The 14,957-nt window shown below is 40.1% G+C and overlaps 2 protein-coding genes across 3 annotated transcripts; one reads left to right on the plus strand and one right to left on the minus strand.

Annotated features, from left to right (window-relative positions):
• The first annotated feature begins 98 nt into the window (after window positions 1-98).
• Window positions 99-1,075, plus strand: LOC145591792 (uncharacterized). Its single transcript, XM_081648287.1, has 2 exons — window positions 99-695; window positions 785-1,075. The coding sequence occupies exons 1-2, from the start codon at window positions 99-101 to the stop codon at window positions 1,073-1,075; spliced, it is 888 nt and encodes a 295-aa protein (XP_081504413.1).
• A 3,971-nt stretch (window positions 1,076-5,046) lies between these two features.
• LOC145591456 (uncharacterized) lies at window positions 5,047-14,592 on the minus strand. 2 transcript variants are annotated; one of them, XM_081647914.1, is made up of 4 exons: window positions 7,095-14,592; window positions 6,838-6,921; window positions 6,655-6,733; window positions 5,047-5,526 (listed from the first exon to the last, which is right to left on the minus strand). In XM_081647914.1, exon 1 carries the CDS (start codon window positions 10,546-10,548, stop codon window positions 10,003-10,005), a length of 546 nt encoding a protein of 181 aa, XP_081504040.1. In that variant the 5' UTR covers window positions 10,549-14,592; the 3' UTR covers window positions 5,047-5,526; window positions 6,655-6,733; window positions 6,838-6,921; window positions 7,095-10,002. The 2 variants fall into 2 exon arrangements, with proteins under 2 accessions (XP_081504040.1, XP_081504039.1); XM_081647913.1 differs by having other exon boundaries at window positions 6,838-14,592.
• Between the last annotated feature and the right edge of the window lie 365 nt (window positions 14,593-14,957).

A 14,957-nucleotide genomic window follows, 5' to 3' on the forward strand; every position in this document is an offset into this window, starting at 1 on the left:
GTTGACATAAGAAAGATTTAAATTTAGGGTTTTAATGGGCCAAGAATATAAATATTGATTATATGACATATCAGTGACAAATTAAAATTCAGTTTAAGATGGCTGATTGGGGCAATATACCGAGCGAAATAGCGAGTATGATTGCAGAACATCTGGAAATAGTAGAAGACTTAGAAGCATTTGCGTTGGTTTGTTCAAGTTGGAGAAGAGGGGCGAAAGAATGCAAGTTTGAGTTTGAAGGGAAGCCATGGCTTATGCTGCCTCGGCGCAAAGAAGGTGGGCCGAAGCAACGTCAGTTTTACAGCCTCTATAACCGCAAAGTGCGCACAGTCAACCTTTCTCTGTGGATCCACGGCTTCGATATAAGGCTGTTATCGTCGCATGGATGGATACTGGCCAGTGTTACTTATACTGACCAGGAAAATAATGTGTTTATTTTCAACCCCAAGTCAGGTGCCAAAATAAACATTCCTAAGGTTACCTGCTTGATTAGTAGTTTATTACAACACCGTTACTATGCGTTTAAAGGCAAGGAAATTCTCAAGTTCATCCTATCAGGGAACCCATCCTCCTCTAGTGATTTCACAATCGCCTTAGTTGCGCCCGATCCCAACTTTCGGGGTCATGGGGTCATCTGTTTCTGGAGAGAAGGCTATGAAAGATGGCAGACAGTTTTTACGGACAGACGAATTGATGTAACTTTTTATAAGGGTAACTTTTTATAAGACCATTGGTTTGGGATGAATTCTGCGGCCACGAAATCTTCAAAACTATGTTTTTCAAGGTGTATGACCTCAATGTTAACAATGGAGAGCCCAAAAATGTTCCTGATTTGGGTGATATAACGATTTTCGTTGGTTGGAATTCATCCTTTTCTATAAAGGCATCATCTTTTGCTCATGGAATCAAACATAACTCTATCTATTTTAGTGGTGATTATCGGATACCTGGGGATGATGACGCTGGCATCTTCGCTTTGGCAGATGAAAATATTCATCGCTTTGATGGCATTATTAAACCAGAATATTGTTATGAACATGCACCATATGTGTGGCTTCAGGATCCAAGCTTATGATCTATCTCTTATACTTCGCAAATTATATATAACTAGTTCTTTGCCCAAGCAACGTTCGGATATTCACAGCAAAAAATTATACTTATATATTACGTATTATAAGTTTGTATTTTTTTTAAATAGATTGTGTATATTTTTAATATTTTATTTATTTAAATTTATTGTTATTGTTCAATTATTTAGGCTATATATTCTTTTTTTTTTTTTTTTTTGAAATAAGGTTGTATATTACTTTTGTTTTCATCAATTATCTTTTTATTTTCTAAGGAAAATAATAAATAAAAAAAAGTTTTTAGCGGGAAATTTTTTAATGTAAACGTGACACGTGTAATTCTAGAATATTCCTGGTGATTACTTTAGTATATAGTATTGATTGATATTGATTTATCGTATATAGCTAAAAAAAGTATTCCAATTTAGATTCTATCAATAATACAACTTTTGTTTACAACTTTTCTCAAATTTGTATTTTAATGGTTTGCGTTAGTTTACATAAGATTATTATTTGAGGCTATCCCATTAATATCCTATATTAACATTGTTTGTTAATATAGTGGCATTCTCATAAATAATAGTACTTCTCTCTCCCCCACTCTCATGGCTTCCGCTCCTATGGCCACTCAATTTTGTCTCTCCTCCCCTTCCATGGTGTCACAGGATATTTTGTGAACTAGTTTTTTTTTCTAAGCTAGGAACTTAGGAGGTTCCTATAATGGCACCTAGCTAGACCAAGTCTAGACCATCCTAACACTCAAAACAACAAAGAATAAACGCACACAAGCAAGAGACAAGCACCAACAACGTAAACACTTTATTATTTTCGTGGCTTACAAATTACAAGGAGTTTCTCTCTCTAGAATCTCTCTCTAGAGCCCTTCAAATTCGATCTTAGCAAATAAATGCCTTGGCCTATTTATAGGCATTGACTACAACCCAGTCAGAAAGGATAACTGCCCGTTATTCCCACTACACCCATGAACTAATAACCGCCCACTACTTGCATGCTTACTTGGATGAATCTGGACTTGTCCACGTGTTAAGGGAGTTACCCACGTTCCTTGTTATTCTCTCAACTGCTTGGTAACCGCCAAGCCCCACTATGCCATGTTTCTACATTTTAGGAGGCATACATCAGTGTGCTTATGTGGCGCTCAACTGCTCAGTGTAACCGCCCACTCCCTTAGTGTTCCTACTTTCTAGGGCCACTAAGTGAGTGGTGTAACTTCCACTTGATGTGACATCATTCTCTTAGAATAACTACCCACCTACTTGGCCACACCCCACTACTCTGGTGCTCCTATTTTATAGGAACCGCCCCCGTAGTGGCTTAACCGCGTTCCCGTTTGACCACGTCAAAGACACAGTCAAGATAACCGTTAGTCAACCCACTAACATCATGGTCTTATATTCTAGGAACCAAACTTAGCCACATGTCACCTCATCATAACCCTCTTGACAATTTAGGGAGAGTGGTGCAACGTGGGTGGTTACCTCAACCGCCCACTAGCCCCACTACTTAGCTAATCCCTAGATTCAAGGCAACCGCATGCAACGACGATGACTAAGCATAATCGTCAAAGAGTCCCTACTATAAATAGTTCACCAAGGAAAGTTTTGGGTAGACAATCTACAAGACAAGGTCTTTCCTTAGCATCCAGCATATGGCCACGCAAGTCCATGGTCCCCTCAAAGGCACCATAGTCATCGTTGATCCGGGCTGCACTCGTTCCTCCATGCCGGAGCCACTATGGTCACCACCATAGAGACACCCTAACATGATCCCAAGAGTATCCCTTAGTCAAACCACGCACCACCTAGCTAGCATGCACTGTACTAAGCCATCGGCTTTCGTTAGTCACCCTGCGTCCGTCCTAGTCAGGACTACCGAGTCGGTTTATCCTATCGAGTGTCCACCATAGCCATCCAAGTGTGCTATAGTCCCCTTAGGCTATCCTATGTCCAAGACCATACCCAAGGCCCTTAGCCATAGGCCACCCTTAGGTCAACCACTGACCCCATGAGTGAGCATTCGCCCCCTATAGAGCTTTATATTGTTCCGGCCTTGAAACACTAGTGAACACCCAACTGACAGTAACACAATAATGGGCTCTCAAGCCCGATCCTTGAACCCAACCTTGGCCCTATGGCCATGTATGATTTATTAGGGTCCTAATAAGTCCCCTCAATATGTATCAAAGGTTGTTATGGAGTTTTAATCATCCAAACACTCCATAGGGGAGCACGTCTTGCCTTATTGACACCCGGTTGTGCTACCTCGTAGCACCAACGTGTACTTAGGCAACATAGGCCCTTCTAAGTAACCCTTGTCCAATATTCCCTTTCAAAGCCGGCACGGAACTCCTTGGACTTGCTTTCGTCTTCCACGAATGCAATCTTATAGGGTTGCTCCCCTATGGAGCTTCTCACGAGATAGCTCACATCTCTCCCCAAAGGTTACCCCTCACTCGGGTTAGCACCTAACTGGGTTAAAGTGATGGCACCCCCTTGCCGCTTACTTGCTTGGAAGTGCTCATGTTCCCGGGGATCCATATTCAAGCTCTATCACCAAGACTTCTGTTAGCTCTTAGCTAACCTCTGTTTAATCGGCACCAATCATCATTGCTTCCCAACCGACTCACAATCATTCGCAATGATTGCTGGTCCATAAATCGGCTCATTTTCTAAGCAGATTCATACCATGGTATCTCTCGGCGTCGAGTTCACTCATCATTTTCTCATCTTTCCATGAGAAATGATGGCAGCAAGGTCCCACCTTACTCCACCCATTGCATGAACATGTTCTGAACCACCCTTCAAGCATGACTCCTCTAGTCATAGTAATGCCCATGGACATAAGGATCCCATCGATTGTTCAAACTTTCATAGACTATAATTCGAACATTCCATCAGATCATAGCAACGTTCCCTGATTAGCCCCCAAGTATCAGGTGATCGTAGTCAAGACCACTTTCTTGACTTCCCAAATCAGACATACATGGAGCATATCTCTAGGGCGACTCGCATTGCATCAACGATGGTGTTGCTTCCAGAAAAATTTGTGGACACCCCACAACTGTTCGACTCTAATAGTCAGCCAAGTTTGAGAAATTAAAGACACATCCTTACCTGATCAAAGATCATTCACATAGCATAATGTAGACACCTAAAAATGTCTCCCCAAAACCAAACCCGATGATGAACAACCTTTCACCGCCATTATTGGTCTGGTTGAGTATTTAACATTTGGAGTGCTTAGTCCATGTTTCCATTCAATACATTTCATAAACCAACTCAATTCATAGCTCATTTCCCTAAACCATAACTTACTTTCCACTTTTTGTATCCACATCACAAAACCAAGAGAAACTGATTTTGTGACCCTATAATTTTGATCCAATTATTATTTGGTTGTATAGGCCTTTCAATAATCTTTCCAACAATTTATCATAAGCCCAATTCCGATTTAAAACGAAGAAGATATGAGCAATATACTAAACTCGGCCCAAAACCGACACCCTTTCACTAAAACGGCCATATCTTAAAATCTATAACTTATTTTTACCTGATTCAAATTGAGTTGAAAAGTAGACTTGATAAGCTTTCTAATGATATATTATATGCCTTATTCCAAGTTACAGATCAAAAGTTATCATAGTTTTAAAAACGCGTAAAAAACTGAAATTATCGCACACACTAGTAGAACATTTATTTGCGGCGGTTAAAAATGATTAATTTGCTGCGTTTTTGGGGTGGCAACAAATCAATTGATTGATTTGCAGCATTTAAACAACTGCAGAAAATCAATCTGCGGTTATACCTTTAACCCCTGCTAATTAATACATTTTTACAATTAATTAAAAATGTAATTATTACATCTGTATTTATAGAACCAAAAATTAACCAATATTTTTATTTACACTATTAAAAGTACCAAAATTGCACCTTAAATTGATACACACATACACTTATATTTATATAAATAAATCTGATATTTCTATTAATAAATCCTGTAAAATTACACTTTAAAAAAAAATACAATATGACAGTGTTAGCTAGTTTGGTAGCTTAACATTATACAACGGGAGCACATCCACAACAGTAGGGGTATTCGTGGTGCGGTTTGGTGCGAATTGGATAATAAACCGCATCGTAATTTTCAAACCGCAAATCGAACCAATTCGCGGTTTGGTTTGAGGTTTGGTGCGGTCTAAACCGCACTTTGTACATCCCTACACAACGGGGTGAGAAATACAAAATTACAAGCTCCAAATCTAAAGACCAAAGAGGAAATAATAGAAGGCAGCAACTATAGTGGCGTTAAGTAGCTGCAATAGCAGTGGCGTCCAGCAGGGAGCAAGTAGTTGTGGCACAAGCAGGTACAAGTGAAATAAGCAGTAGTACCATCATCTATAAGAACTAGGCTTGCAAATTTCTTCCTTCCCTCCTAAGTCCTAGCACCATAAAAAGGGGATGGATTACAATAGTTAAAGACCCATACAAAACCATTTCAGCCACAACAGACAGAGATAAAATTATAAAACCACATATTTAGGCTGCATGGCAAAACGAGGAGCGTATTCAGCTAACTTGTAATGCCAACACCATCTCACGATCTCAGAACTGTAACAACAATGCATTTGAGAAGATAATTTCAACCGATTATATATGATTCTTTTTCTGATAACTAAGGAGTAAAAAATAAAAACCAATGTGAGTATATATGTTCAACAAAAGAAAAATGAAAGAAATACTCAAATCACTTCTCATTTGATTGAGGCTTCCATAACAATCCACACGAATATACCCATTAGTTTTGCAAGTAAAGCTGCAATATTTCAATATTAAATTTCAACCCAAATGATCTAACACATCACATTTTCACTCGTAGGGTAAAATGAATAGTACTACCCAAATTCTCATGACCTATACCTAACTTCGACACTAGTAGTGGGATTCTTAAAATAGGCACCAAAATACAGGGGGAACAAGTGGTCTATGACCTTTCAATTCAATTCTACACAAAAAAAAAAAAAAAAAAAAAAAAAAAAAAAAAAAAAAGATTAAGACAATTAGCAACACTAAGATCAACATCACAAATAAAGCTTAATAATCAAATCAAACACAATGTAAGATCTTTTAGTGAGTGAACCACTCCATCAACACTTTCTAAGCAAGATCAACTATGTTAGACCCGTCCTCCTTTAGGCCCTGGTTGCTGTATTTGGTGTTTGAAGCCCTTAAACTTATGATAAAAATTTGTAAAAAGCCCTTTTTGCACAAGCTCATCCCTTTTCTAAGTCATATCAGTACCTAGCAACCAGTTAAGCATGCTTTGCACATTTAAGAAGCTTGTCAAATATAAGGTTAACATGTAACACAATATATAAAATGAACAGATGAAACTTTGCACATTAATGGCCTAAAAACACTATATTGTCTCTGCAATTGATAGACAAATGACCTAAATGTATAAATTCAATCACACGTTCACAAAATAACAAAATCCCACGTGGTATAACATCAAAGCAAAGCACAATTAAACCAAATAAAAATTTAATTTGATAATAAAGAATAGTTACCTTGAGTAAGATATCTCTTTATTTCAATATCTTCAAAATTGGCAGTGGTAACCCCTAAAATTATTCAGAAAAATCGTGTCTTTTTCCACCATTGTATGAAATTTGATCAATTAAATTCCAATTAAGAGCCAAAAGAAATCAATTTAAAATTGGACGAAATTATCGACGAAAACCCTAATTTACCTTCTCCCTCGCCGTGTGAGCGAAATGCTTGGGACGGAAAATGAAGCAACGAACATGCAGCTCTGGAGTCCATGTCCATCCATCCTTTTGCTTTCAAAGTTTATTAATTCAATTTTCTTTTTAAGAATCAATATTAGAAGCAATTAACTATAAATAAAATAGCCCAATTGTATTCATCAAATCAATGAATCCTAGAACTTCAAACATGTTCAAATCAAGCAAATTGAAGATTTAAAATAAAGAGAGAGAGAGATTACTTGAACGGATCCATAGAGAAGGGCAGGACAAAGAAAAGGTTTGGAGGAGCGGAGGAGAACGCAACCGCAAAGATTGACAATAATGATGGAGAGAAGGTGAAGCGCCAACGGTGAGTGAGAACCTACCTCGCAGCAACGCCGGTGACTGAGAAAGTCGAAGCCATGCTGTGAGAATGATAGATTTGAGGAAAGAGAGAGATGAAGGTTGAGAGAAGTTTTGACAGCAGAATAAGTAATGAACGAGGGTTTTGGGGATAAAAGGCGAGAGATGATTGATTTGCAGCGGTTTGAAGGTTTTAACCCCTGCTAATTAATTATTTTATTTAAAAGAAGTGAAACACACTTTAATTTGTAGCGTATGGTAAGAAATGCAGCAAATAAATATTTTTCTTGTAGTGACAGTAGCTAAAATGCCGCGACGCGGCAAAGGCTGATGGCACGGTGCCTTTATTGTGTGTTTTCCACCGCATTTCGAAAAAATAAAACACCGTGACACGGCGCCACTTGCCGCGCCACGGTGGACTTTGCCGCGTCACGGCATTTTTTGCCGTGTCACGGTACATGCATCGTGTCACGGGAATTTCCTGTGTTTTCCCCATGTGTCGGACTTTATGCGTTTTATCTTTTAGGTCTGTTTCTATCCCGCGTTACACCAAATTACCCCACGTCACACTATATTATACCGTGTCACGGCATATTTTGCCGTGTCGCGGCATACTGCTGACATGTCGCGGCATTTATTTTTAGGGTTTTATCTTTTTAGGGTTCCGTGTGTTTCTTCTACTCATTTTCCCTATAAATACCCCCTCATTTTTGTTGTTCGGGGCATCAATTAATTCTCTCTTCTCTCTTCTACGCTCTAGTCTAAACACTAGCCTACCTTGTTCTCTCAAAATACTTCCTTCAAGCACTCCAAGGAGTCCATACTTGACCCGAAGTTCTGTTCTTAAACCAAGGCGTGAAAGGTAGAACTGTTTGAGGGTTTGGCCCCAAATCAACTCTATTTAATTTAATTTTAATTATTGTTTTATTATTTCCTTGAAGTTACTAACTCGTTTATTGTTTTATAGTTGCAAGCAAGCAAAATCAAAGTAAGGAATCCTTTTAATTCTATTATTTTTGCAACGATTTTATATTGTTGGATTATTGTTAAATTGCTTCCAATATTAATGTTTATTCTATTATTATTATTGATCACCATATTGCATGTTTAAAGGGAATAATGTAATTGAAAATCACGCCTAATTAGATAATTTGGACGACCGGTTTAGTTTCCTTTTTAATCTTTTTATTAATTCAAGTGATAACGATATTTTAGAATTATGTGTTGCATTGATATTCAACCAATTTAGCCTAAAAATAGTTTGGAGCAAATTGAATCTTTGTTTGCATGCCTTTGAGGTCGCATGAATCACTTTTCACTATAAGAATCAAGTAGAGGCCAATACGGGCGAATGTGACTCAATGACTCACTTCGTACCATCATCCCCGATCCTCCTTTTATGGTTTCGAACCATATGGAGTTAGTAATCTCATGGGTTATGAATGGGGTGTAACCTTCACTGGTCAATCGTTGTTCCTTAATCGTGGTTGCCTTAAATGATCCGTGAACGGTTTACAAGTTCCTTAAAAACTTTTTGGCGGCTCCCTACTTTATTTGTCCCTAGTCGTATACGTCAATTCCCACTTCCTATGAGTGCCAAGCATATTCACACATGCTTAATGTAGGCGCACTTCGAACGACGCCTACACATAACTTTGAAGGTTTTAGAACTTTGTTCGCCTCAAGGATATCACTCTTACCTTGAGCGCACAAGCCACTCTGCTTGTGCCCTTGGCCGCCTATAGGCCTAGCCAAGGCATCATCGACCTTCCAAGGTCATCAAAGGCTCTCCCACCTTTGACTTGGGTTCTTTGTGCAAGGATAACATATATCTGGCCACAAGAACATCGTTTTCGGCACACTATCGTCTCTATGCACAACCCTTAAGCAAGGCAATGACACCACTTGGCCATGCTCCTTTTCTTATCCATGATTTTTCTATACCCAACCTTTTTCAAAGGTAATCCGCAATGTCCAGCATTAGAGTCATTCTCTATGCCCTAGACTTCTAGTCTAACGCGGGTGCAACACTCCGGTTGCTAGGATGTTCAACGCCATCCCCCTTTAAACCAAGAGGTTCCCATAGTTCAAACAAGAACTTTAACATTCGGATATTCATAGCTTTAAACGACCATGTGCCCAAACGCTTGGCACTTGCACTGCTTTCCTTAGCTTGCTTACCTTTCCAAGCTAAGCTTCGCAAAGTTAGACAACTTCGCAGAAGGGTTGCATCGGGGAGGATCTTGCCTTATCAAAAGCGTCATTCCTTTGACATCCCTACTTCAAGAATCGGGCGTAATCCCCAGATTAACTGCCAACCTTTGTAGGGTGTCCCCTCATTCCGGTCGGAACTCTTAAAGTTTTGAGTGTGATTCGCAAGGAACCTTGTTGCTTTTAAGGACTTATTACCCACATCCCTTATTATTACACTCGCGTAGTTTCAAGTCAATTTTTATGGAGTGGAGTGACACCCCTTTCCCACCTCCGGCTTAAAATCGATACATCGATTAAGTTAGTGAGTTATCGCATAACACACCATGACTATGAAAACAAGCAATGTAATAATGCGAAAGCAACATTCTTTTCATTAATAATATACTTTACATTGTGCGTATGTACATATAAAGTAAATGGAAAATAAACTGAAAATGAAAAGAAATTATAACAAGCAGCATCTAATATAGATAGGTAGAAATCCTCACAAAGGATATCCTTCATCTTTAAGGAGCAAAGGGCCCAAACTCAGGCTTAAGCTTAGCGTACTCCGAGGTAGTTGGGTTGTACTCCGGCGATGCGCAAGTAGGGCTATACTCTGGTGATGGAATCACCGTATTTCTCCTCATAATCGCCGAAGCAATATCCTTTCCAACTAGGAGAACCCTCGGAATTGGCTGGAGCATCGTCCATACCCTCATCCTCAGAGTCATCGAGATTGACTACCTCTACCATCTTGGTTGCAACCTTGGTGAGGATAGATGCTTGGGCCAGCTTTTTAGACCTTTCCTTGGGCACAACATTTGGCTTACTCACCTGCACCGGTGGATCCTCAATCCATCCATCTGCATGAGAAACAATAGCATTGCAAGGTATGAAGTTAGTCACAAAAGCTACCTCCAGCTTTGGGGAAGGAACTTGTGAGATGAAGTTGCTGCTAACATCCCACACTCGACTACACCATTTCTCCATGACTTCCCCTGCTTTCACCTGGTCCCACCAAGAGCGCCAAGGATCCTCGAGGTTGAACCCAAGCTTCTCACGGTTTTCCTTCACAAGGGACTTCAGTTGGCTAAGAGACAACCATGGGTCACTTGAGTGCAGCACCTCACCTGCTAAGTCTCCCAAGTACGTCATCACCTTAGCATACAAGGAGTCCTCATCTAGAAGGTCTTCCAGTTCCTTTGTGGGCTGAGGGGTGCTCGTCCTTAGAGGAGGCACACAACCGCTCGGCTCACCAGCAATAGCACGAAGAGGTTTTGCAGATATTGGTTTGACCGACACACCTTTGGGAATATCCCTCGTGAAGGACAACTTCTTAGTCGTAGGATTTGTTACTGACCATGTTGTCTTTCTGAACGAGAGGGAGGAGGTCTCATCTTGTTGCGTAGCTCTAAGTAGAACTTGCCTCTCCGACAGGTCGAACCAAATTGTCAAGGGATATTTTGTGGACTGGTTTTTTTTTCTAAGTTAGGAACTTAGGAGGTTCCCGTGATGGCACCTAGACCAAGTCTAGACTAGCCTAACACTCAAAGCAACAAAGAATAAACGCACACAAGTAAGAGACAAGCACCAACAACATAAACACTTTATTATTTTCGTGGCTTACAAATTACAAGGGGTTTCTCTCTCTAGAATCTTTCTCTAGAGTCCTCCAAATTCGATCCTAGCAAATGAATGCCTTGGCCTATTTATAGGCACTGACTATAACCCAATCAGATAAGATAACTGCCCATTATGCCCACTACACCCATGAACTAATAACCGCCCACTACTTGCATGCTTACTTGGATGAATCTGGACTTGTCCACGTGTTAAGGGAGTTACCCGCGTTCCTTGTTATTCTTTCAACTGCTTGGTAACCTCCAAGCCCCACTATGCCATGTTCCTACATTTTAAGAGGCATACATCAGTGTGCTTATGTGGCGCTCAACCCTGCCTGATCAGTGCAACTGCCCACTCCCTTAGTGTTCCTACTTTCTAGGGCCACTAAGTGAGTGGTGTAACTTCTACGTGACGTGACATCATTCTCTTAGAATAACTACCCACTTTTTGGCCACACCCTACTACTCTGGTGCTCCTATTTTATAGGAACCGCCCTCGTATTTGCTTAATTGCGTTCCCATTTGACCACGCCAAAGACACAGTCAAGATAACCGTTAGTCAACCCACTAACATCATGGTCTTATATTTTAGGAACCGAACTTAGCCACGTGCCACCTCAGCATAACCGTCCCGACAATTTAGGGAGAGTGATGCAACGTGGGTGGTTACCTCAACCGCCCATTAGCCCCACTACTTAGCTAATCCATAGATTCAAGGCAACCGCATGCAACCACGATGACTAAGCATAATCGTCAAGGAGTCCTTACTATAAATAGTCCACCAAGGAAAGCTTTGAGTAGACAATCTACAAGCCAAGGTATTTCCTTAGCATCCAGCATATGGCCACGCAAGTCCATGGTCCCCTCAAAGGTACCATAGTCATCGTTAACCCGAGCTGCACTTGTTCCTCCATGCCGGAGCCACTATGGTCACCACCATAGAAACACCCTAACATGATCCCAAGATTATCCTTTAGTCAAACCACGCACCACCTAGCTAGCATGCACCGTACTAAGCCATCGGCCTTCGTTAGTCACCCCGCTTCCGTCATAGTCTGGACTACCGAGTCGGTTTGTCCTATCGAGTGTCCACCATAGCCATCCAAGGGTGCTATAGTCCCCATAGGCTATCCTATGTTCAAGACCATGCCCAAGGCCCCTAGCCATAATGCCACCCTTAGGTCAGCCACTGACCCCTTGAGTGAGCACTCGCCCCTTATAGAGCTTTATATTGTTCTGGCCTTGAAATAGTGAACACCCAACTGACAGTAACACAATAATGGGCTCTCAAGCCCGATACTTGAACCTAACCTTGACCTTATGGCCATGTATGATTTATTAGAGTCCTAATAAATCCCCTCAATAAGTATCAAAGGTTGTTATGGAGTTTTGCTTATCCAAACACTCTGAGGATCTTTTAGTGCGCGCGCGCGTGTTAGCACTAGGCCCAATGCCTAGCTGACCAAGTCTTTGCATGCTAGCGCCATGGTCTAAGCACTCGGGGGTCATCCCTGATAACCTCACAAGTCTTAGACATGGTAGTGAGCTTCTCTAGCCTCACTTGGCTCGTTCTTCCCGAATCGAGCATGCACTTGCTCGCGTGGGCAAGTGAAATCCCGAAGGACTTGCGCGCCTATGCGGGGTGGTCGACGACCTTGCCTAGGTCGACCCAAAAGTGACTGTGACACATGGCCATTATTCCTTCTCTCTCCTCCCCTCCCATGGCCTTGTCGACCATTGGACTACCATCGTGAGTCTCAACCGGCCAATCGGCCAAACAAAAGACACCCTAGTAGCACATATGTAAAGTGGGCCCATACTAACCCCTTAAGGAAAGGGTGGTGCTCGCGAAGGTGTGATAGTCGTTTAGTGGTACTAACGATGGTGGAAGTGGTCGATTGGTGGTGGAAGTGGCCGATTGGTAGTGTTAGTGGTCAATTGGTAGTGTTATGGTCAATTGGTGGTGGTAGTGGACGATTAAAGTCGTACGGTGGTCGAATGGTCGCACTAGTGGATGTGCAATGGTCGGATGATGGTGTTAGTGGTGGTGCGGCAATAGAAGGTACTGCCAGTGGGTAGTTTAGTGGTGATAGAAGAGAGAGAGGGGGATTTGCTTAAGAATCTACCAAAAACCCTTGATATTAACAAATTATGTTAATATAGGATATTCATCACTTGAATTAACTCTTATTATTCTACAATACGCCAACTTATTTTGATATGAGAGCTTTGCATTTGAGCAATCGAAAGACATATCTGCAAGTACTCACATAATGAAGTCAGATTATCAGATTTATTTATTTATTTTTTTATTAGAAAGTTTATGTACGAGTATTAGAAATGAGTCTTCAGCACCTTAATCAAAAATTTTATTTCTTCAAGTGGCCGTAGAAGGTTTAACAAAGTTACAAAAAACTAACTCATTATGCCCCTTCTCTAATCTCTATGGATGCAAATTGCAGACGAGGCACTAACGCAGGTGTCCTCCATAGTATAAAGAATATGGTTTACTTCTTAGGTGACATAAAAGCAACCCTAGAGTAGTTGTATAAGCCGTATTGGCAAATCACTGTACACTATAATATGGACAAAAGGCATATGCAGAAATTAGTACGAGGAGTTAACACTCAATGCAGCAGAAAACCTTGCTGTGACTTAGTGATGACCTTTTGCATTATTGTCTTTTCTCCTTGTTCACACCCTTTAATTAATTTTCTAAATCTCTTCGAATTTGGTAATTTGATTATCAAATAAAATAAACAATACTCACCAAAACCCTAATATAGAGCAACTTACCTACAAATTACTAATATAGAGCTTAAAGCCTTAAACTATTAAACACAGTAGCTTAATTTATTTCACTCATATGGTAGTATATGGTACTAAACTTATTTTCACTAAAATGAAATTTCCAAAAATTAATGCAAACCCATTCCACCAAAACCCTCAAAAAGCGTTTCAACGTTGAACACATAAAGCTTCATAAGCAACTCAAAATGACATAGCTGCCCAAAGTCTCACAAAACACCAATACTTGTCCAAATGTCAAACACCGCTATTCAATGAAATTTTTTCGAGATTATAGCCCAAAATGAAGTGTTCATACCCCACATAACAGTGCCGATTCTAACACGACTATTAATTAATAATGAAGAGTCCAAATAACATAACAAAGGAAAATAAGTAATAATAAAATTGAAAACATTATCATAAATATAACCATTAATAGATGAAATAAAAAGAGAGATAGAGAAATAAACTTAGGCCAATCACGAACACCGAGCTCAGAGAGCCTAGACTCAGGAGGGTTCCTTTCAATTTTAACACCCAATTTCTCGATTGTAGTTGACATGCTTGTGCCCTCTGTTGATGCCTTAGCTTAACTATGCAAAAAGATGGGAAAAAAATTCGACCCACTTTTTGATTTTGATTGAAAAGTTTGAATTTGAAGAGTGATGATTTGGGTTGGGGAAGTTTTTGTGGGTTGAAGAAGGTAGTGACTGTAAGACCAAACATTCCCATATTTTTTAAGGACTTTTAGATATCCCAGTTTTTTAAGGCTGCTTTAAAAATAAGTTTTACTAGTACGTCAATTTTTTGGAATCTGGTTTTTTTTAGTACACAAATATTTTTAACCAAAGAATCAAAGATTCATTTGAATAATCTATGTCCACTCGCGTCCTATCTTGTCTTTGATGTTAATTTTTTTTTAAATGATAAGGAGAAAGGCTTTACCGGGTCGAAATCTATCACAAGTCAACTCGAGCCAGGTTAGCATACTACTCCCTACGTCTCATAATATTTGACACAGTTCCCATTTTCGGACGTCTCACAATATTTGACACGTTACTAAATATGAAATAGGACCACTAATAAAAAATCTCACATTTTCTCTTTTCTCATCTACCCCACTCCCACCCCACTTGTTGTTTTCTTTCTTGT

The sequence above is a fragment of the Chenopodium album genome, chromosome 18, assembly GCF_948465745.1.
Source record: "Chenopodium album chromosome 18, dcCheAlbu1.1, whole genome shotgun sequence".
In the NCBI taxonomy this organism is placed as follows: domain Eukaryota; kingdom Viridiplantae; phylum Streptophyta; class Magnoliopsida; order Caryophyllales; family Amaranthaceae; genus Chenopodium; species Chenopodium album.

Excerpts from the sequence above, each read along its gene's own strand:
- LOC145591792 (XM_081648287.1), top strand. The coding sequence starts at position 99 with ATGGCTGATTGGGGCAATATACCGAGCGAAATAGCGAGTATGATTGCA. Across the intron at positions 696-784 it reads TTACGGACAGACGAATTGAT|GTGTATGACCTCAATGTTAA; the intron begins GTAACTTTTTAT and ends ATGTTTTTCAAG.
- LOC145591456 (XM_081647914.1), bottom strand. The coding sequence starts at position 10,548 with ATGACGTACTTGGGAGACTTAGCAGGTGAGGTGCTGCACTCAAGTGAC.